Source organism: Ylistrum balloti, unplaced genomic scaffold, assembly GCF_031769215.1.
Source record: "Ylistrum balloti isolate Yb309-2 unplaced genomic scaffold, AGI_CSIRO_Ybal_v1 Utg369840, whole genome shotgun sequence".
In the NCBI taxonomy this organism is placed as follows: Eukaryota; Metazoa; Mollusca; class Bivalvia; order Pectinida; family Pectinidae; genus Ylistrum; species Ylistrum balloti.
The window spans coordinates 1,039,342-1,062,115 of record NW_026781998.1 but is presented as its reverse complement, the minus strand read 5'-3'; the positions used below and the strand labels follow the sequence as shown (position 1 = coordinate 1,062,115).

At 37.7% G+C, this 22,774-nt stretch overlaps 1 protein-coding gene across 1 annotated transcript in view; it reads left to right on the top strand.

Moving 5' to 3' along the window:
• Positions 1 to 6,753: 6,753 nt before the first annotated feature.
• LOC132545324 (protein mono-ADP-ribosyltransferase PARP14-like) overlaps positions 6,754 to 22,774 on the top strand; it is a 66,498-nt gene continuing 50,477 nt past the window's right edge. Inside the window, 9 exon segments of the mRNA XM_060209002.1 lie at positions 6,754 to 7,002; positions 8,161 to 10,714; positions 11,235 to 11,353; positions 13,418 to 13,651; positions 14,797 to 15,000; positions 16,548 to 16,977; positions 17,768 to 17,950; positions 21,235 to 21,477; positions 21,806 to 22,036. Coding sequence (XP_060064985.1) covers positions 6,754 to 7,002; positions 8,161 to 10,714; positions 11,235 to 11,353; positions 13,418 to 13,651; positions 14,797 to 15,000; positions 16,548 to 16,977; positions 17,768 to 17,950; positions 21,235 to 21,477; positions 21,806 to 22,036 — 4,447 coding nt within the window.

Here is a 22,774-nt window from a genome sequence, read left to right as displayed (position 1 = left end):
GACGGGCATCCTGTATGCTATTGATTGAGGTAGCCGCTAACTACTAAAAGGAGAGACCCGGTCTCAAAATCACCCTAGCCGTTCACTGGGCGACAAACCCAATAGACACACCATGATGGAGCATTGTTTTTATACATCATCAACATAGTACAAGTCCAACCAAGGTCAACAAATGTAGTGCCGATACGCATGCATTCAAACCTTGGCCTGAATATCTCAGATCTTCTAATACTGGAAAAGGACAGTGAAAGGGAGTCCTATAAATAATTCTCTTGCTGTCGCCTATTTATTTGTTTTCAAATGTTTATATTTTTGTACTGATGTGAAATTTTCCTTTTCTGAACATTTTTTGTTTGTATTTCCCCATCCTGTTTAACTTTCAGTGTTTGTACATCACCTTTACGAATAACCATAACACGTGCTCGATTCGACATGATTTTAATGTGTATCGTTAAGCATGAGCATGTCTCCAATAGTAAAATTGTAAGCTTACCTGTTCACAATTCTTCTTTCCTAACCCGACCCAGTCTATACTCTACTCGATGTTGTGTAGTATAGCATATCACTAAATCTCTACAGTCATTCTATTGACATCATCTTCTATCCGTTATTTACATATTTTAAAATTCTCTTATCTTAGTTACTACGAATTTTGTAACCATTAGGATTTAAATCTTTTGAGAGTTGTCTTTCCTTACATACCCTAGATCCAGTACAAATATGTGTTCCGTAACTTCGGAGAAACTATAAGCGATTATATGGATAAAATGGTATATGAGTAGATTTTCACAATGATTTCAAGTGCCTGATTACTTACATGATGAACTTAATTCTGACGACAAAATTGTCTCAAAAAATTATCAGCAGCATTTCCAAATAGAACCGAAAACACTCAACATTTTATTATATTATTATCATTCAAGAATTTTTTGGCACTTTTTTCTGGGTTAAAAGTCGAATGAGAATAATCATAAAAATTGAGCTTATTACCTTGACTTATTCTTACTGTTAAATAATATTATTTTGTCTGATTTGAATTGACAACCGAAAACGAAAGTAGAAAATACTTGGAAATTCCAAAATGACATGTATTTCACATCAGACAAGGAAGAAATGAAGTAGACAGTTGCCAATATGGACCTGAGAGGCGAGGTTGTACAAACATGTATACTGATCAAATCGATTCCATTTGATACGGATGTCGAGTCTATAAAGAAAGCTGTCAGCGACCATGTGGTGGTGAACCGAGTATTCCGCTATGTGGAAAATGCAGACAACAACATCAGGTTCATAGTCCAACTAAGAACTCGGCAAGGTAAAGTAAATAGAGATCAGATTTTTATCAATAATTGACATCAAAGTTAAACTTACACTATATTTTCACTTGTCAAATGCTTCACTTTGTGAAAGAACATGGCATAGCGTTCATACCTGCCAAGTGTCTCAACAAGAGTCAAACCCTGGTCTACAGTTCTACCAAGCATGGCCTGTCAGCTGTATTGACTTGCATGTGAGTTTGGGTGGGTGTAGTAGCTATTTTGTAACATGACTGCACAATCAAGGTTTCCCTGAACATCACCTGTTTTTAACTTCGAAGTTCTATGCATGGGTTTGAGCTAAAACTTGCCAGAAATGATCTTGAGATGGTTCTGATCAAGTGTTATTTCCTTGGTCAGTCTAAAATCCAATATCGAGGCCATTTGAAATCTGAAACAAGGATTGTTATTTGCTGTTACTGCTAAAACTCACAAAACTGTTTTATTCATTTAATAACTATTCCTACTACTACTACTATAGTTTAATGACCACGGGCCTCTTGTTTTTGAATGCTGACAAAATCAATTTGATAAGATAACAACCACCATACACCAAAGTCTTTTTTACTCCAAAGCTTCTCATGTTAGTTCTGAAGCAGAGATCTGATCTTGCTGTTTAGTTGTAAGCTTTACTCTGGTCAAATTTTCCCATTTAAAAGACTCAGTTTTGTACAAAGAAACTGAAGTGTGATTATACATATGAGAAGCAATGAACCGAAGAGTACAAATTAAAGTGTATGATAAGATGTAAAAAAAAAATTTATACCATTGTGTGGCCAAAAAATGATATTGTTTTATGTTTTAGGGTTTGATGTCACGTTTAGATAACTGTTAGTAGAGAGAATGAAGCCAGTACAAGGAAGAATTTGTTTTACTCGGAAGTAGGAAGTGTATAGAAGTCCCAATGAGTGAATCACTTGCATTGATTCATCCCAGTTAAAATGGGAGATACAAAATATCAAACCTTTTTGTCATAAATAGATAATCTGTAAATGTTAAGTATTAACCTGATCGTAAAATTATCTCCTGGTTTTGGGTGTATGGTTATTTTATTAAGACTGGCTCATTGAGAACATTAGAAATAATCTTGTACAGACTGATTTTAAGTCTGACTCGGTGATAACAGTAGAATGATCAGCTACAGACTGATTTTAAGTCTGACTCGGTGAGAACAGTAGAATGATCAGCTACAGACCGATTTTAAGTCTGACTCGGTGAGAACAGTAGAATGATCAGCTACAGACTGATTTTAAGTCTGACTCGGTGATAACAGTAGAATGATCAGCTACAGACTGATTTTAAGTCTGACTGACTCGGTAGAGATCACAGTAGAATGATCAGGTACAGACTGATTTTACAGAACAGTAGAATGATCAGGTACAGACTGATTTTAAGTCTGACTCGGTGAGAACAGTAGGATGATCAGGTACAGACTGATTTTAAGTCTGACTCAGAACAGTAGAATGATCAGGCTCGGTGAGAACAGTAGAATGATCAGGTAGACTGATTTTAAGTCTGACTCGGTGAGAACAGTAGAATGATCAGGTACAGACTGATTTTAAGTCTGACTCAGAACAGTAGAATGATCAGGCTCGGTGAGAACAGTAGAATGATCAGGTAGACTGATTTTAAGTCTGACTCGGTGAGAACAGTAGAATGATCAGGTACAGACTGATTTTAAGTCTGACTCGGTGAGAACAGTAGAATGATCAGGTACAGACTGATTTTAAGTCTGACTCGGTGAGAACAGTAGAATGATCAGGTACAGACTGATTTTAAGTCTGAGAACAGTAGAATGATCAGGTACCGATTTTAAGTCTGACTCGGTGAGAACAGTAGAATGATCAGGTACAGACTGATTTTAAGTCTGACTCAGAACTGTAGAATGATCAGGTACAGACTGATTTTAAGTCTGACTCGGTGAGAACAGTAGAATGATCAGGTACAGACTGATTTTAAGTCTGACTCGGTGAGAATGATCAGGTACAGACTGATTTTACAGTAGAATGATCAGGTACAGACTGATTTTAAGTCTGACTCGGTGAGAACAGTAGAATGATCAGATCAGGTGATACAGGTACAGACTGATTTTAAGTCTGACTCGGTGAGAACAGTAGAATGATCAGGTACAGACTGATTTTAAGTCTGACTCGGTGAGAACAGTAGAATGATCAGGTACAGACTGATTTTAAGTCTGACTCGGTGAGAACAGTAGAATGATCAGGTACAGACTGATTTTAAGTCTGACTCGGTGAGAACAGTAGAATCAGATCAGGTACAGACTGATTTTATTTTAGTCTGACTCGGTGAGAACAGTAGAATGATCAGGTACAGACTGATTTTAAGTCTGACTCGGTGAGAACAGTAGAATGATCAGGTACAGACTGATTTTAAGTCTGACTCGGTGAGAACAGTAGAATGATCAGGTACAGACTGATTTTAAGTCTGACTCGGTGAGAACAGTAGAATGATCAGGTACAGACTGATTTTAAGTCTGACTCAGTGAGAACAGTAGAGAACAGTAGAATGATCAGGTACAGAGAACAGTAGAACAGTAGATCAGGTCTGATTTTAAGGTGACAGAACAGTGATTTTAAGTCTGACTCGGTGAGAACAGTAGAATGATCAGGTACAGACTGATTTTAAGTCTGACTCGGTGAGAACAGTAGAATGATCAGGTACAGACTGATTTTAAGTCTGACTCGGTGAGAACAGTAGAATGATCAGGTACAGACTGATTTTAAGTCTGACTCGGTGAGAACAGTAGAATGATCAGGTACAGACTGATTTTAAGTCTGACTCGGTGAGAACAGTAGAATGATCAGGTACAGACTGATTTTAAGTCTGACTCGGAGAACAGTAGAATGATCAGACTGATTTTAAGTCTAAGTCTGACTCGGTGAGAACAGTAGAATGATCAGGTACAGACTGATTTTAAGTCTGACTCGGTGAGAACAGTAGAATGATCAGGTACAGACTGATTTTAAGTCTGACTCGGTGAGAACAGTAGAATGATCAGGTACAGACTGATTTTAAGTCTGACTCGGTGAGAACAGTAGAATGATCAGGTACAGACTGATTTTAAGTCTGACTCGGTGAGAACAGTAGAATGATCAGGTACAGACTGATTTTAAGTCTGACTCGGTGAGAACAGTAGAATGATCAGGTACAGACTGATTTTAAGTCTGACTCGGTGAGAACAGTAGAATGATCAGGTACAGACTGATTTTAAGTCTGACTCGGTGAGAACAGTAGAATGATCAGGTACAGACTGATTTTAAGTCTGACTCGGTGAGAACAGTAGAATGATCAGGTACAGACTGATTTTAAGTCTGACTCGGTGAGAACAGTAGAATGATCAGGTACAGACTGATTTTAAGTCTGACTCGGTGAGAACAGTAGAATGATCAGGTACAGACTGATTTTAAGTCTGACTCGGTGAGAACAGTAGAATGATCAGGTACAGACTGATTTTAAGTCTGACTCGGTGAGAACAGTAGAATGATCAGGTACAGACTGATTTTAAGTCTGACTCGGTGAGAACAGTAGAATGATCAGGTACAGACTGATTTTAAGTCTGACTCAGAACAGTAGAATGATCAGGTACAGACTGATTTTAAGTCTGACTCGGTGAGAACAGTAGAATGATCAGGTACAGACTGATTTTAAGTCTGACTCGGTGAGAACAGTAGAATGATCAGGTACAGACTGATTTTAAGTCTGACTCGGTGAGAACAGTAGAATGATCAGGTACAGACTGATTTTAAGTCTGACTCAGTGAGAACAGTAGAATGATCAGGTACAGACTGATTTTAAGTCTGACTCGGTGAGAACAGTAGAATGATCAGCTACAGACTGATTTTAAGTCTGACTCAGAACTTTAAGTCTGACTCAGAACAGTAGAATGATCAGGTACAGACTGATTTTAAGTCTGACTCGGTGAGAACAGTAGAATGATCAGGTACAGACTGATTTTAAGTCTGACTCGGTGAGAACAGTAGAATGATCAGGTACAGACTGATTTTAAGTCTACTAGAATGATCGGTGAGAACAGTAGAATGATCAGGTACAGACTGATTTTAAGACTCGGTGAGAACAGTAGAATGATCAGGTACAGACTGATTTTAAGTCTGACTCGGTGAGAACAGTAGAATGATCAGGTACAGACTGATTTTAAGTCTGACTCGGTGAGAACAGTAGAATGATCAGGTACAGACTGATTTTAAGTCTGACTCGGTGAGAACAGTAGAATGATCAGGTACAGACTGATTTTAAGTCTGACTCGGTGAGAACAGTAGAATGATCAGGTACAGACTGATTTTAAGTCTGACTCGGTGAGAACAGTAGAGACAGACTGATTTTAAGTACTCGGTGAGAACAGTAGAATGATCAGGTACAGACTGATTTTAAGTCTGACTCGGTGAGAACAGTAGAATGATCAGGTACAGACTGATTTTAAGTCTGAGTAGAATGATCAGGTACAGACTGATTTTAAGTCTGACTCGGTGAGAACAGTAGAATGATCAGGTACAGACTGATTTTAAGTCTGACTCGGTGAGAACAGTAGAATGATCAGGTACAGACTGATTTTAAGTCTGACTCGGTGAGAACAGTAGAATGATCAGGTACAGACTGATTTTAAGTCTGACTCGGTGAGAACAGTAGTATGATCAGGTACAGACTGATTTTAAGTCTGACTCGGTGAGAACAGTAGAATGATCAGGTACAGACTGATTTTAAGTCTGACTCAGAACAGTAGAATGATCAGGCTCGGTGAGAACAGTAGAATGATCAGGGAGACTGATTTTAAGTCTGACTCGGTGAGAACAGTAGAATGATCAGCTACAGACTGATTTTAAGTCTGACTCGGTGAGAACAGTAGAATGATCAGGTACAGACTGATTTTAAGTCTGACTCGGTGAGAACAGTAGAATGATCAGGTACAGACTGATTTTAAGTCTGACTCGGTGAGAACAGTAGAATGATCAGCTACAGACTGATTTTAAGTCTGACCCGGTGAGAACAGTAGAATGATCAGGTACAGACTGATTTTAAGTCTGACTCGGTGAGAACAGTAGAATGATCAGGTACAGACTGATTTTAAGTCTGACTCGGTGAGAACAGTAGAATGATCAGGTACAGACTGATTTTAAGTCTGACTCGGTGAGAACAGTAGAATGATCAGCTACAGACTGATTTTAAGTCTGACTCGGTGAGAACAGTAGAATGATCAGGTACAGACTGATTTTAAGTCTGACTCGGTGAGAACAGTAGAATGATCAGGTACAGACTGATTTTAAGTCTGATCAGGTACAGACAGACTGATTTTAAGTCTGACTCGGTGAGAACAGTAGAATGATCAGCTACAGACCGATTTTAAGTCTGACTCGGTGAGAACAGTAGAATGATCAGGTACAGACTGATTTTAAGTTTGTGGATGAAAAAGGAGACAAACAGTGATGTCAGCGAAACTGTCAAAGCTGATTTAGGCACAGAGGTTCTGATTGGCCAGTTTTCTACCCTGACAGTAAATGAAAAGGAGAGCGTTGATTCAGCAGAAAGTAGAAGAGACAAGTGTGTTGATGATTTAGCATCTAGTAAAGAAACATACAACAGTAAACCTAATGAAGAGGCAGAGAAAGTGGAGGAGGAAGAGGATACAGTTGTGTATAGGCAAAGAAGACAGGTATGTTATGTTGCCTAACAGCTACTTGATTTTCACTGCCGTCTGTAATATTTTCTTGAAAATGAAGGACATTAATAACCTTTAAGGACATGATTTTGCGAGGGGAAACAACCTGTTTCCAACTGTAAGACAAAAAGCCAAAAAGTGTTTATCCTATCATCATCATCTCTAGAATTTCTATTTTTCTTATGCTTAGACATAAACTAAGCTGAATTTGATATATAAAGAAGAAAAAACCTCATTTGTAAGTTTGTGTTGTGTTTTTCTGTCCTCTATGTCTTCTATGTCACCCTGGGTACTCACTTTATACTAACTTAGCAAAGACTATCTATAAGAACCTTAGTCTCCTTATCTTCATGGATTATGGCAAAACTTGACGATAACACACCGAGAAAGAATGTTTAGGTAGAGGTGGAAGGTTAAGAGCAGCATTACTTTTTTATAAAGATTTTATTTTCGAATTGTTGTCAGTTTTGTAACAAGTTCATTTCATAATCAGTTAACTTTGATGAACTTTGAACAATGGTCAAGTATAGGATCACCCAGAATAATGTTGTCATGTTAACTTTTTCATTGCATCACAATAAAATGCTATGTCGTAGTGATGGGACAGTAGTCGAATATAATCAATTATCTGATCATTTAACCTCATCTGATGCGATGATCGATTGTAATTTTTCATAATTGATCATTGGTACCTTTTGTGTTTGAATAAAAACAAAATTCAGATTATGCATAATTAAGACACCAATCGTCAATAATATTCATTCTTATGCAAATTCTAAATACATGTAAGTGATGTATTTAAGGTTAAAGTTAAAAGAAAAGAAAACATTATTGCAGCAAAAAATGAATTCACTTTTTAGCTCACTTGGCCCAAAGGATCACTGCAGGCCCATTGGGCCTCGCTATGAATATTGAACACACAGTCAACCAGTTATGTAATTGATTAACTTCATCCAAAAACCTATTAGATATTAACTGATAACCAATTATGAATTTTAACCGAATACCCATCATTACTATCTCAATTTATCATTGTTGGAAGGAGAGGAATTGAATTGTTTGCAGTGCCTTGTTGTATTTTCTGTACAAATATTCCAGTTAACTCATTTTCCACATGATAAGCGCTATATGCATATATGGGTGTCTTTGCAGGAAACTTCAAACGTGCCAAGTAAAACCATGCTAGATCTGACAAGTTACAGTTCTCCTTCTGACACTCCACAGGCAGATGTATATGGTCCAGTTGGAGATGTCTACATGCCAATGTGGAGTCTAGGGTCAAATCAAAGACCTAGGTCAGCAATTGAATCTAATGTCACAACAAGGTCAACAGAAAACGTTCAAAGGTCATTGTCTGTTTTTGTTGATGGTCATAAATCATTGACGGAGGAAAATCTGTCAGGATTATCAGACATAAAGAAAAAGGAAAAAGCCTTTGAGAGAACTGTTCCCATGGTTACAACAAGAGTGAATAAAGGCAATGATAGCTCAGATATTTCAAAAATGGCTGGAGATCCTAGCTTGGTAACAAGTACTCTACCATCTGAACATGAGAATGATGCTCAATCAAAAATCACAAATTTGAAATTCCAAGCAAATGAATTAGAATCAATAGAGAAAGATGATTTATACAAGTGCAAGGGTGAAGAAATAGAAGATGTAGTGGGGGAGGACTCTGAGAGATGTACGACAAGGGTTACTGACCTGCTGGTCAAAGAAGAGGAGAGAGGTGTTCCTTCTATAGGGGCAGAAACTCCAAGGGTTTTAACTACAGGTGTGATACCAGATGGTACTGATTGGCAAAGTCCAGGACCAGAAAAGAGGATTTCACAAGGTAGAACAGAGTATAATGTGGGAGAAAGTATCAGCACTACAGATAGTACAGGGTCTACACTTGGACGGCAGGAAAGTGATCTAGTAAACACATTAGCCACGACAGGACACAAGAGCGTAAAACCAACCACAGAAACATCAGGGGAGATCACTGCAGAGTCTTCCTTACCACAACAAAGATCATCACCAGGTCACTTACATCCAGAACAGCCTTTTACTGGTCAGTCAAGTCAACTACAGCATTCTGCTGAATCTGATCAACATCAACTGTCAAGTCCTCATTTAGGTCTTTCTTCACCCTTCACCAGTAAAGAAAGTCAGTCCCTGGCAAGTCAGATTCTGCTTACTGGTGAACCAGATCAAGGTCAAAAACTTCCTAGTCAATTAGGTCAAGGTCAACAGCTTACAAATCAGGTAAATATGGATCATCTCCAAAGCAGTCGATGTCAGCAGCTCTCCAGCCAGCTGGATCCTAGTCTACCAATCACCAGTCAGACAGCTTTAGATCAGCCTCTTACTGCTCAAGTAGATTATTGTCAGCAGTCCACTAGTCACATGGGAAATGATGAGCATCATACTGGCATGTTAGCTCAAGGTCAACATCTTATAGGTCAGTTAAATCAAGGTCAACATCTTATAGGTCAGTTAAATCAAGGTAAACTTGTTACTGTTCAGATAGAGCATGGTCAACATATTACAGGTCAGATAGAGAAAGGTCCACAGATTGTTGGTCACCTAGATTCAGCTCAGCCATTGACTGGTCAACAAGGGCCAACTTTGCCCCTTACAAATCAGGAAGGTTTTGGTCAACAGCGTGGCGATCGACGAAGTCCAACTCCACTCCTTCCTGGTCAATCAGTTCAAGGTCAGCAGCCTTCTGATCAGTTAGGTGAAAGTCAGCCTTTTACTGACCAGAAATTGGGTAATGATGAGCAGTCAAACACAGGTCACATAGGTCCATATCATTATGTCACTGGCCACTTGGGTACAAATCAACCATACACTGGTCAATTACATCCAACTCAAGGGATCAGTGGTCAGCAATTTTCAAATGTATATGGTCAACAGATGATACAGCAAGGGGCCATTCTTCCTCCACAAAATCATCAATATCAAAGGCAAAGTGGTCAGATAATGTGGCCAGTGAATTACCCATACCATTATCCATCCAATGCTAACATGAACTATCAACCTAACTTGGGGCCTGGTTATCCCAACTATAGCATGCCACAACATGTGCCTCCTGGCATATTACCACACCAAGCTCCACATGTGACTTATGGTATGTCACCACACCAAGCTCCAGGTACAGCTCCAGGCATGCCACCATACCAAGCTCCACATGTGGCTCATGGTATGCCACTATATCAAGCTCCAAATGCTGCAGTTGGTATGCCACCACACCAAGTTCCACATGTAGCTTCTGAAAAGCCACCACATCAAGCTCCAGTTACAGCACCAGGAATGTCATCGCACCAAGCCCTACATGTGGCATCATGTGAACCTCAAGAGAATCAACCACAAAGTACAGCCTCTAGCAAGATATCACCACTTACTGGCACTGGAAGGGAGACAACTAGTCCTGCCTTACATCAACCTGTTTCTACTCCAGAAAACATCCCAGTTGTCACAGGGGCAACTAGCATGACTAGACCTTTGTCTGTAATCGATATTTTCAAAAGAGAAATGTTGACTGATAACAAATGTCTTGTCCCAGAAAAGGTTGGCCAAAAACAAGAAGTCCAAAAAGGGAATTCTATTTCTACTGCAAAAGAAATGGAAGCAGATTGTATTCGACAGCTGCAACAGTGGGCCCAGTCTCCAGTAAAACCACACAGCCAACAGGAGGAGATTATATCTGGACACACAGCAGGTATAAGTTACCTTCACACAATATTTAGTGTGATTTATCTCGTAAACATCATCAAAATTCACTGTTGATGGAATTTCTGTTGATTGAGTACTATTTTAACTTTTTTTCACCAATGTTTTTAGCTATTCACCCTGAATCAATCATATCAACACAAAAATAACAAAAAAAGGTCTGGGGTGGGGAAATTTAGGGTGGGGCAGGGGGAGCGTGGGAGGAGGTGTGGGGTCACTTCAACATGGCCATGTGTTTATATGATTGAATCAAGGTGAATAGCAAAAAATGGGTGGACAAATAGGAACAAGTACATACTCGTCTGTTAATAGGAATAGGTTTATACTCTGTTTATAGGAACAAGTATATACTCTTCTGTCATGAGGAAAAAGTATATATTATTTTTCTTCATATCGAGAGATCATCTATTACAAAGAGCAAACGATTGTGTATATCCACAAGGATAGCATGAACTCAATTATCTTTAAGTTGTTTCTATACAGCTAACACTTTTCCTCTACACCAACAGATCCCAGACAGGAGCACTTGTATGATACTGTCTTGTCTTATCAAGATTTGCATCATTTGAAAGAAATAATAAACTTTGGTCAGATCAAACTGCTGGAAGGAAAACTCACTGATGTCCAGGTAATTAATTTTCTATGGTTTTAAATGTCTAAAAGTTTTAACATTTAAAACTCAAGTTCCATCCGTGGGATTGAGCTGAAACTTGCCTGAAATGATCCTGAGTTGGTCCCTATTTTTACTATCGAAAACGAAATGGCATATGCTACCCTGGCTGCCATTTTGAAAAACACATTTTGAAACTTCCTCTATTCCGCTGGTACCATTCAGCTAAAGGAGGATCATAGAGCCTGTATTGCTCACCCGATGTAGTTTGCTGAAATTCATTAATTTAAATGAAAGGAAAAGTATTTAAAACACTTGTATCTATTTATCTATTTCCTTGTTACTGACTGCTCCTCCCCCTAAACAGGGTCAGATACACTGTTTGTACATAACCAAGTTCTTTTCACTAACAGAAGAAAGAAATAATTTGCTCTAGGCCCACCCCACCAGCCTTAGGGGAATGAGATCCACCATTTATACAAAATTGATTCCTCTTAACTCAAGCATGCTTCAGGCAAAATTGGGACAACATCCAGGTATTCTTACAGAAGAAGGGTTGTAGGATTTGTCTGTATTTCCCCTATCGTGTCCCGCCCCTCTTGCCCCAAAGGGCCAAAAAACCGAAAGTTTATACAAAACTGATTTCCCTTCACCCAAGCATGTTTCAGACCAAATTTGACAATATCTTGTAATTCCTGAAGAACATTGTTGCTGTGATTGTGACATCATCAGTTGACATCAAACAAAGATAGCCTCTGCACCGGTGAATTTTGACATCAGCAAATAAAAATGCAGACTTTTCTAGATAAACTCCATTTCATTCCCTAACTTTATTTACAAATTCATAAGAATGATAAATAATGTAACCAGCTCTCCCATAAACCTGCATCACTGTCAACCTGGTATATTTGAGTGCAAATTTTCAAACAAATGAGATCCCCTGATGTAGGTATTCAATGACCTATCATTGTCACTGTTCTATCAACATCTCATTATGGCGACCAGTCTTAACCAAACATGGAATCTTCTAGTCAACAATAGAAAGTATTGTTATTCCTAACATCTGATTGTGATTTGTTATGTATGGTATAGTTGTAGGATATCAGCAGGAGAAACATGGGTATTTTATGTACAAATATACCAGACATACATGTAGATGTAGATGCTTGGTCTATATTCCCTCATTTATTTAAAGAATTTCAAGGACCTTGGGTCAGTGTCAAGGTCACGGTGTGGTTTTTAGAAAATCATAGTAAGAACTCTAGTGGCTTCATTTCTTGTGGGATTATTATACTGATAACATGGTAGTTATGTAATGAGTGATATTATACTGATAACAGGGAAGTTATGTAATGAGTGATATTATACTGATAACAGGGAAGTTATGTAATGAGTGATATTATACTGATAACAGGGAAGTTATGTAATGAGTGATATTACACTGTTAACAGGGAAGTTGTGTAATGAGTGATATTATACTGATAACAGGGAAGTTGTGTAATGAGTGATATTATACTGATAACAGGGAAGTTATGTAATGAGTGATATTATACTGATAACAGGGAAGTTATGTAATGAGTGATATTATACTGATAACAGGGAAGTTATGTAATGAGTGATATTACACTGTTAACAGGGAAGTTGTGTAATGAGTGATATTATACTGATAACAGGGAAGTTATGTAATGAGTGATATTATACTGATAACAGGGAAGTTATGTAATGAGTGATATTATACTGATAACAGGGAAGTTATGTAATGAGTGATATTATACTGTTAACAGGGAAGTTATGTAATGAGTGATATTACACTGTTAACAGGGAAGTTGTGTAATGAGTGATATTATACTGATAACAGGGAAGTTATGTAATGAGTGATATTATACTGATAACAGGGAAGTTATGTAATGAGTGATATTATACTGATAACAGGGAAGTTATGTGATGAATGTTAAAACACTGATAAGAATGTAGTTATGTAATAGGTGTTAAAACTCTGATAACTGGTTAGTTATAATACACGTAATGTTCGTAGATTTGGTACTCTTTAATTCTGTAAACAACTTTTACAATTTATCACAGGCTGATGTGATAGTGAATCCAACCAACAAGGACCTACATTTAGCTTCTGGAAATGTATCCAAAAGGATACTGGAGGCTGCTGGAGAACAGATTCAGGCGGAAGGTAGAGAGAAATATCCCCTGGGAATCAACCAAAGGGTTGTTGGCGTGACTGCTGGAGGAAAACTAGACTGTCAGAAGATATTTCATGTGGTTTTACCTCGATGGGATGGTCAGGCAGAATCTGCAGATAAGGTATTGAAGCCAGACTGCAGAATGGCTCATGTACTGTTCCTTATTTCTCCAGTAGGAGGTCCCCTCCCCACTTGATTTTCAGTGAGAAGTTGTATATTGACCTACAATTGTTATGGGTTAAATATATCATTTGTTGATGTTACCTGAACACTGCAGTTTCCTTGAATGTTTGTTAATGTATAAACTTAATGATGGTCATGTGAAAAAGATATAAGAAAAATAAGGATAAAGTCTTACAGGAAACATTTCCTTACTTAGGTAAGTGGTATCATTATTATACTGATCTTATTGAGAAATAATTCATTTCTTTGTGAGATATGAGGTAGACATGTTTGATGCTTGTTAGTTTGCCTGCTGGTTCTATTGTTGTATACCTTGTTCTCATTTGAGAATGTGACATTACCAACTTTGATTGATCAAGGTTTACATTGCAGGTGTGAAGCAAAAGACACTTACTCCTACAGAACACCTGGTCTTCTTCTTGTACTTTTTCAGGACTCTTCATGCAAATTCTTTCTTTTGTTTACATCTTGCCCTAATTTTATTGAATTTGAGTTTGGATTATGATTAAATTGACCTGTTGGTATTTTGATGTTTTTTATGCACCCCGAAAAATTTTCGGGGGAGCATATAGTTACCAAAATGTCCCTCTGTCTTTCCTTTCATATCGGTGGCATAACTTTGCACACAGTTAAGCAATATTCATGAAACTTGGTGTATACATTTGTAATACTAAGGCGATGTGCAGTGTATCAAATTTAGAGTTATCACCCTTTGTTTAAACTTTGTGTCTAGAGCACAACATCAAATTGTTTGCATTTAAACAAGGATAATGAATCTTGGTGGATACATTGATCATACTAAGACAATGTGCAGTGTACTGATGTTAGGGCCCACAACACCTTAATTACAGATGTTGTTGCCCTTCATTGAAATTTTGGGACTGGGGCTGTAACTTTACCAGCATTTAAAGAAACTAGGATATTGAAATGTGGTATATACATCAGTCATACAAAAAAAAGGTGCAGTGTAGCAATGTCAAGGCCCATGACCCCTCAGTTAGAGTTATTGTCCTTTGTTAAAATTTATGTCGTAATCCATTAAACCTAGTAGAATAACTGTTTACATTGTAGGCCCTGCAACAGCTGGTCACAACATGCCTGTCTATGCTGGTAGATCTGAATCTCTTCTCTATTGCCTTTCCTGCGCTTGGTACTGGGAAAACAGGATACCCTGCAGATATTGTAGCCAAAGCCATGCTTGAGAGTACCAATAGATTTCTGATTAACAGAGAAAAGACAGTGTTGGTGAACTTTGTTATTTTCCATGGAGACAAAGCAAATAGAAAGGTAACATGGTAGTTTGTTAGTTACTATGGAGACAAAACTGATAGAAAGATATTTCTCTAGGTTGTTAGTTACCATCAGGACAAGCTAATAGAACAGTATCACAGTACAAATTCCTTTGTAGTTATTAAAACTTGGTTAATAAATGGTGAATTATCTCATGAAAATCATACTGGTTCCATAGTAATATCAATAAAATGAAGTAATGAAAAATATATCAAATACTTGATGTTTTATATCAAAGAAAGAATTTTGAGAGATAGAAATCCCTGTGTGATAAATAGCCTTATGAAACTTTTTAAGAATTTAAGGATAGAATTCCCTGTGTGATATTTATCCTTATGAAGCCCTCTAAAATTTCATGGGTAGAATTCCATGTGTGATATATATCCTGTAGAAGCCCTATAAAATTTTAAGGATAGAATTCCCTGTGTGATATTCATCCTGTAGAAGCCCTATAAAATTTTAAGGATAGAATTCCCTGTGTGATATTTATCCTTATGAAGCCCTCTAAAATTTCATGGGTAGAATTCCATGTGTGATATATATCCTGTAGAAGCCCTATAAAATTTTAAGGATAGAATTCCCTGTGTGATATTCATCCTGTAGAAGCCCTATAAAATTTTAAGGATAGAATTCCCTGTGTGATATTTATCCTTATGAAGCCCTCTAAAATTTCATGGGTAGAATTCCATGTGTGATATATATCCTGTAGAAGCCCTATAAAAATTTAAGGATAGAATTCCCTGTGTGATATTCATCCTGTAGAAGCCCTATAAAATTTTAAGGATAGAATTCCCTGTGTGATATTTATCCTTATGAAGCCCTCTAAAATTTCATGGGTAGAATTCCATGTGTGATATATATCCTGTAGAAGCCCTATAAAATTTTAAGGATAGAATTCCCTGTGTGATATTCATCCTGTAGAAGCCCTATAAAATTTTAAGGATAGAATTCCCTGTGTGATATTTATCCTTATGAAGCCCTCTAAAATTTCATGGGTAGAATTCCATGTGTGATATATATCCTGTAGAAACCCTATAAAATTTTAAGGATAGAATTCCCTGTGTGATATTTATCCTTATGAAGCCCTCTAACATTTCATGGGTAGAATTCCCTGTATGACATATATCCTGTAGAAGCCTTATAAGATTTTAGGGGTAAAATTCCCTGTGTGATATATATCCTGTAGGAGCCCTATAAGGGATTGAAACCAGTTCAGTTATTAATCAAATCATTTAACATCCACGTTTGCTCCTGTGATTGTGCCCTACCAACTGATGTTCCTATCAGTCATCTTGCATACCTTGGGCGTCCAGACCAAGGGTCTTGTGATGAAGTAACCACCATTGAAGACATGATGGCATAGAAATAGATTGCAATAATGTTTTAATTAGTCCAGTCTGAAAATATGCCCTAAAAGCAGCGAATTACTACTTACCAATGGCATTTATAACTATATGAACCTGTGACATATAAACGAAAACCAGTATTTTAACTTACCATAGGATTTGTTGTGTTACATTTATCTTATGTTTGCACATACACAGGCTTTTAAAAACATAGCCTTGTCAGTTCTGGAATCAAATGATGAAGAAGAACCGATGGAGGTAGATGATCTGGAACAACAGGAACACCGTAGTAACCATCCATATAAACAAATTCAAGATCACCATGGTGACCATACTTATATGAATTTGAGCAGTCAGGGATGTGATGAACATATTTATGAATCTATTAATATCAAGCATTCAGAAGGTCAACCAGACTTGTTACAAAATATTGATGAAAGTCCGTATATGAAGATGGATTTCAATAAACCAATCATTGGAAAGCAAGCCACTCTTAAAGACAAGGATGGTTCATACATCAATATGCAACAATTCAGAAAACAACAAAGTGACACAGAGACATCAAACATGAGATTCAGGGAGACAGAAAGAGCCAGGGGGTTACAACCAGAGAGTAAATCTTCAGAAGGTAGGTTTTCATAGTTCCTTTGGGCCATAAAGATTGTGACCCAGAGAGACAGAAAGAGCTTGGAGGTTACAACCAGAGAGTAAGTCTTCAGGAGGTAGGTTTCTGGAGTTTAATACTTTTAAACAACCTCCCTGTAATGCTCACTGAGGAACTAAACAAAATGAAATCTTTGATATGTACAAGAATAGGTCAGAGGTCAGAGGTCAAGCTGTATTTCTATTTTAATTAACAGTTGGTTATTTTAGCCTTGATTTTTGTTAGATAATAGCCATATGTTCCTTTTCTTTTTGTCTCACTATTGTCTATTGTCATATTTTGTAACTTCACAACAAATAAATGGCCATTAAGTTTTATGTATCTTGAGAACAATTTGCCTCGCCCTCCAAACCTAAAGCATGTGGAGCAGTCACATCGATATTTTGTTATCTACAGTATGTGTGAGCCAGCTTGTACTTTGGTAACACAACATGTATCACATTACTGAATCACATGACTTTTCAAGTGTAGTCACATTTGACTCTCACAAAGAAAATGGCAATTAATATGAAGCTATCAGTTACTAATAAAGAAGGCTTGCAGAATCCATTTCTCTTACAGTTCAGTATTAACGAATTTGAAGTCATTATTTGATCAACATTTACAAATACATCTGAAGAGGTGAGTTAAAAAAAAGTGATTTATAGTAAGTAAGTAAAGGTCAAGGTCACTTTTTCATAATAGAGCAAGAGGGTAAATTTGGAAGTACTGGAAACATACACACTCTTTGTGACATTGTCTATAATATTGACAGATTTACCCATGATACCTAACCAACGGCCACAGTTCCTGAGGGTGACCTATCCAAAACCTTTAACAGAAGATGACCTTAAATTCTACTTTGAGAATGAGAAGAAATCAGGAGGTGGGGAGATTCTCAAAATTGAGCATAACAGTAGAAAAAGAGTGACTTTGATCCAGTTTGAGGATCCAGATGGTAAGGGGAAGTCTTTAAATTCCTAATAAAAATAGTGAAAAAAGAATTAAGATATTTTTTGTTGACATGGTTTCAAAAGACATTTTCAAAATATTGTCCGCAGCATCCCTTGGCAAATACTAGGGTCAAGGAAGGATTACTCTTAGATTTATATGAAGTTGTACTATTTTTATACCAGCTTTCATGAATTGAGCTATTTTATTGTAAATGCACGGTAAAAAATGACTTGATAAATGAGAAACATGCAATCACCATTTCTTAAAAGATAAATTTAGAAAAAGTGACTCATTTAGAATGACTTGTTCATTGACTCACTGTTAAGAAATTGTATACTAACTCACTGACATACATACGCTGACAAAGAAATATTTGGACACTGACTCACAAGAATGACTTGTTCATTGACTCACTGAGAAAGATTTAAACATGGACTTGGCAAGGAGACTTGTATAATGACTTGATGAAAAGATTGTATATTGAAAACTTATGTGAATGAATTCTACACTGACTCAGTAAAAAGGAATTAAACATTGTCTCATTGAGAGGGACTTGTACATTGACTCAGTGAGTAGGACTTGTAATCTGACTCAGTGAGAAGGACTTGTAATCTGACTCAGTGAGAAGGACTTGTGCTCTGATTCAGTGAGAAGGACTTGTAATCTGACTCAGTGAGAAGGACTTGTGCTCTGACTCAGTGAGAAGGACTTGTGCTCTGATTCAGTGAGAAGGACTTGTAATCTGACTCGGTGAGAAGTACTTGTGCTCTGACTCAGTGAGAAGGACTTGTGCTCTGATTCAGTGAGAAGGACTTGTGCTCTGACTCAGTGAGAAGGACTTGTAATCTGACTCAGTGAGAAGGACTTGTAATCTGACTCAGTGAGAAGGACTTGTAATCTGACTCGGTGAGAAGGACTTGTAATCTGACTCAGTGAGAAGTACTTGTAATCTGACTCAGTGAGAAGTACTTGTGCTCTGATTCAGTGAGAAGGACTTGTAATCTGACTCAGTGAGAAGGACTTGTAATCTGACTCAGTGAGAAGGACTTGTAATCTGACTCAGTGAGAAGGACTTGTAATCTGACTCAGTGAGTAGGACTTGTAATCTGACTCAGTGAGAAGGACTTGTAATCTGATTCAGTGAGAAGGACTTGTAATCTGACTCAGTGAGAAGGACTTGTAATCTGACTCAGTGAGAAGGACTTGTAATCTGACTCAGTGAGAAGGACTTGTGCTCTGACTCAGTGAGAAGGACTTGTAATCTGACTCAGTGAGTAGGACTTGTAATCTGACTCGGTGAGAAGGACTTGTAATCTGACTCAGTGAGAAGGACTTGTAATCTGACTCAGTGAGAAGTACTTGTAATCTGACTCAGTGAGAAGGACTTGTAATCTGACTCAGTGAGTAGGACTTGTGCTCTGACTCAGTGAGAAGGACTTGTGCTCTGACTCAGTGAGAAGGACTTGTAATCTGACTCAGTGAGAAGTACTTGTAATCTGACTCAGTGAGAAGTACTTGTGCTCTGATTCAGTGAGAAGGACTTGTAATCTGACTCAGTGAGTAGGACTTGTGCTCTGACTCAGTGAGAAGGACTTGTGCTCTGACTCAGTGAGAAGGACTTGTAATCTGACTCAGTGAGAAGTACTTGTAATCTGACTCAGTGAGAAGTACTTGTGCTCTGATTCAGTGAGAAGGACTTGTAATCTGACTCAGTGAGAAGGACTTGTGCTCTGACTCAGTGAGAAGGACTTGTAATCTGACTCAGTGAGAAGTACTTGTAATCTGACTCAGTGAGAAGTACTTGTAATCTGACTCAGTGAGTAGGACTTGTGCTCTGACTCAGTGAGAAGGACTTGTAATCTGACTCAGTGAGAAGTACTTGTAATCTGACTCAGTGAGAAGGACTTGTGCTCTGATTCAGTGAGAAGGACTTGTAATCTGACTCAGTGAGTAGGACTTGTAATCTGACTCAGTGAGAAGGACTTGTACTCTGACTCAGTGAGAAGGACTTGTGCTCTGACTCAGTGAGAAGGACTTGTAATCTGACTCAGTGAGTAGGACTCGTAATCTGACTCAGTGAGAAGGACTTGTAATCTGACTCAGTGAGTAGGACTTGTGCTCTGACTCAGTGAGAAGGACTTGTGCTCTGATTCAGTGAGAAGGACTTGTAATCTGACTCAGTGAGAAGGACTTGTGCTCTGACTCAGTGAGAAGGACTTGTGCTCTGACTCAGTGAGAAGGACTTGTAATCTGATTCAGTGAGAAGGACTTGTAATCTGACTCAGTGAGAAGGACTTGTGCTCTGATTCAGTGAGAAGGACTTGTGCTCTGACTCAGTGAGAAGGACTTGTAATCTGACTCAGTGAGAAGGACTTGTAATCTGACTCAGTGAGAAGGACTTGTAATCTGACTCGGTGAGAAGGACTTGTAATCTGACTCAGTGAGAAGTACTTGTAATCTGACTCAGTGAGAAGTACTTGTGCTCTGATTCAGTGAGAAGGACTTGTAATCTGACTCAGTGAGAAGGACTTGTAATCTGACTCAGTGAGAAGGACTTGTAATCTGACTCAGTGAGAAGGACTTGTGCTCTGATTCAGTGAGAAGGACTTGTAATCTGACTCAGTGAGAAGGACTTGTGCTCTGACTCAGTGAGTAGGACTTGTAATCTGACTCAGTGAGAAGGACTTGTAATCTGACTCAGTGAGTAGGACTTGTGCTCTGACTCAGTGAGAAGGACTTGTGCTCTGATTCAGTGAGAAGGACTTGTAATCTGACTCAGTGAGAAGGACTTGTGCTCTGACTCAGTGAGTAGGACTCGTAATCTGACTCAGTGAGAAGGACTTGTAATCTGACTCAGTGAGTAGGACTTGTGCTCTGACTCAGTGAGAAGGACTTGTGCTCTGATTCAGTGAGAAGGACTTGTAATCTGACTCAGTGAGAAGGACTTGTGCTCTGACTCAGTGAGAAGGACTTGTGCTCTGATTCAGTGAGAAGGACTTGTAATCTGACTCAGTGAGAAGGACTTGTGCTCTGACTCAGTGAGAAGGACTTGTGCTCTGATTCAGTGAGAAGGACTTGTAATCTGACTCAGTGAGAAGGACTTGTAATCTGACTCGGTGAGAAACATTTATAGTTAATTATTGAGGAGTACTTCTATACTCACTTCCAAAATGACAAATATTTCTGTAGAAATAAGTAAGGGACAATCTTTACGCTACTCAATAAGGACTTATATAGTGACCTATACATCCAATGCAACTCTACTGATATATTTCATCCATATTTCAGTTGCTTTACATGTAGTTGACAGAACTCACAAACTGTGTGGATCACAGCTTCAAGTTACCATAGTAACAGGAGAAATCCCTCCCACCATAGAAGAGAAAAAGCTGCTAGTTTGTAACATAAACCCCAAAACAACAGAAGATACTCTAATGAACTTCCTAGAGGCGAAGGTTAAGGCAGTGCCAACAGATGTCATGTATAGCACCCGAAAAGATCGGGCAGTCATCTCATTTGACAGTCAACCAGGTATTTCATTTGTATACATATATAATGAATATTTATGTGGAGGACTAAAGTAAATTAAACTAAACTAAACTAATACGTCTAGAGACTCAGTGATGATATGAGTTTATGAATATTGAAAAATATTTTGAAAAGGATAATTACAATTGAGAAGATGCTATTGACGTGTATGTCTTTTGCACAATTCTTGTATCTCCAACTAACTAGTAACCAGTTTCAATAATAAAGCTCAAAATTAAAACATGAGAGGAATCTTTTACTTAGTTTTATGTCATCACGATCAAATGGGTAGTTACCAAGGAGATTTAAACATGCCACTTTCTGTTCCCAGATTTTGACATGCTTCAGCAAATTTGTAAGACTAGGCCATTAGATGGTAACCACCTGAAAGTATCACATGTTCCTGTGTCCTCTGTGGTTTTGGTGAAAGACTGCCCTTCTGTCTCAAAGGATACTATCTTGCTTTATTTTGAAAGTAAGAAAAGCAATGGGGGCAACGTTGAAAGAGTGGAAATCCTCCCCGACCAGTCGGAGTGTCTTGTCCATTTTGAAGACCCTGCAGGTAAGAGAAAGAAGATATTCATAGATGAATAGTTCTGATTGTGGTAGGGTATATTTGAGAATCAAAAATAAGGTTAAAAAATGAAACAAAATTACATATTATCACCGTGAATTTTAAAATTGTACAATTAAGTGTTTTTTTTATTTCAAATAATTACATCAGAATGCTTTTTTATTGTGAATAATTCAGAGTTTAATTTGATACAATCAAATGTTTCTTTGTGTTGAAGTTTTGAATAATTTCGACTTCCATATACCTGAAAGTTAACTTTCTGCAAAAAGTTTGAGATTCAATCCAATTGGATCTGTCTATGTTGCAATGGTGTCTGAATTTCAGATAACTTAGCAGGTTTGAAAAATGTCTGTGTCAACATTTTTATTTAGTCTTGAAAACATAAGCTATATATCATTACCATGTTGATATATTTCAAAGAACCAAGGAGTAGAAGTAGATAGATATAAAAACTGTTTTTGTCTTTCAATGTACAGTCTAACCTGTATTTAACGGCTACTGTTGGGAAATTATGAAGGTGGCCTTTATAGAGAGGTGGCCTCTTAATTGAGGTTCCTTATTTTCGAACCCAAGTTGCGGCAATTTGCACATTGACATTTGAATACAGTTTAATAATAAGATATAAAACATTATCTGTTATCATTTATTATCTTGTTAGCAAGTAATTTGAAGAAAGACCAATCTTTATTTTATGACACAACTATAAATACAAAAGAACAAAATTGA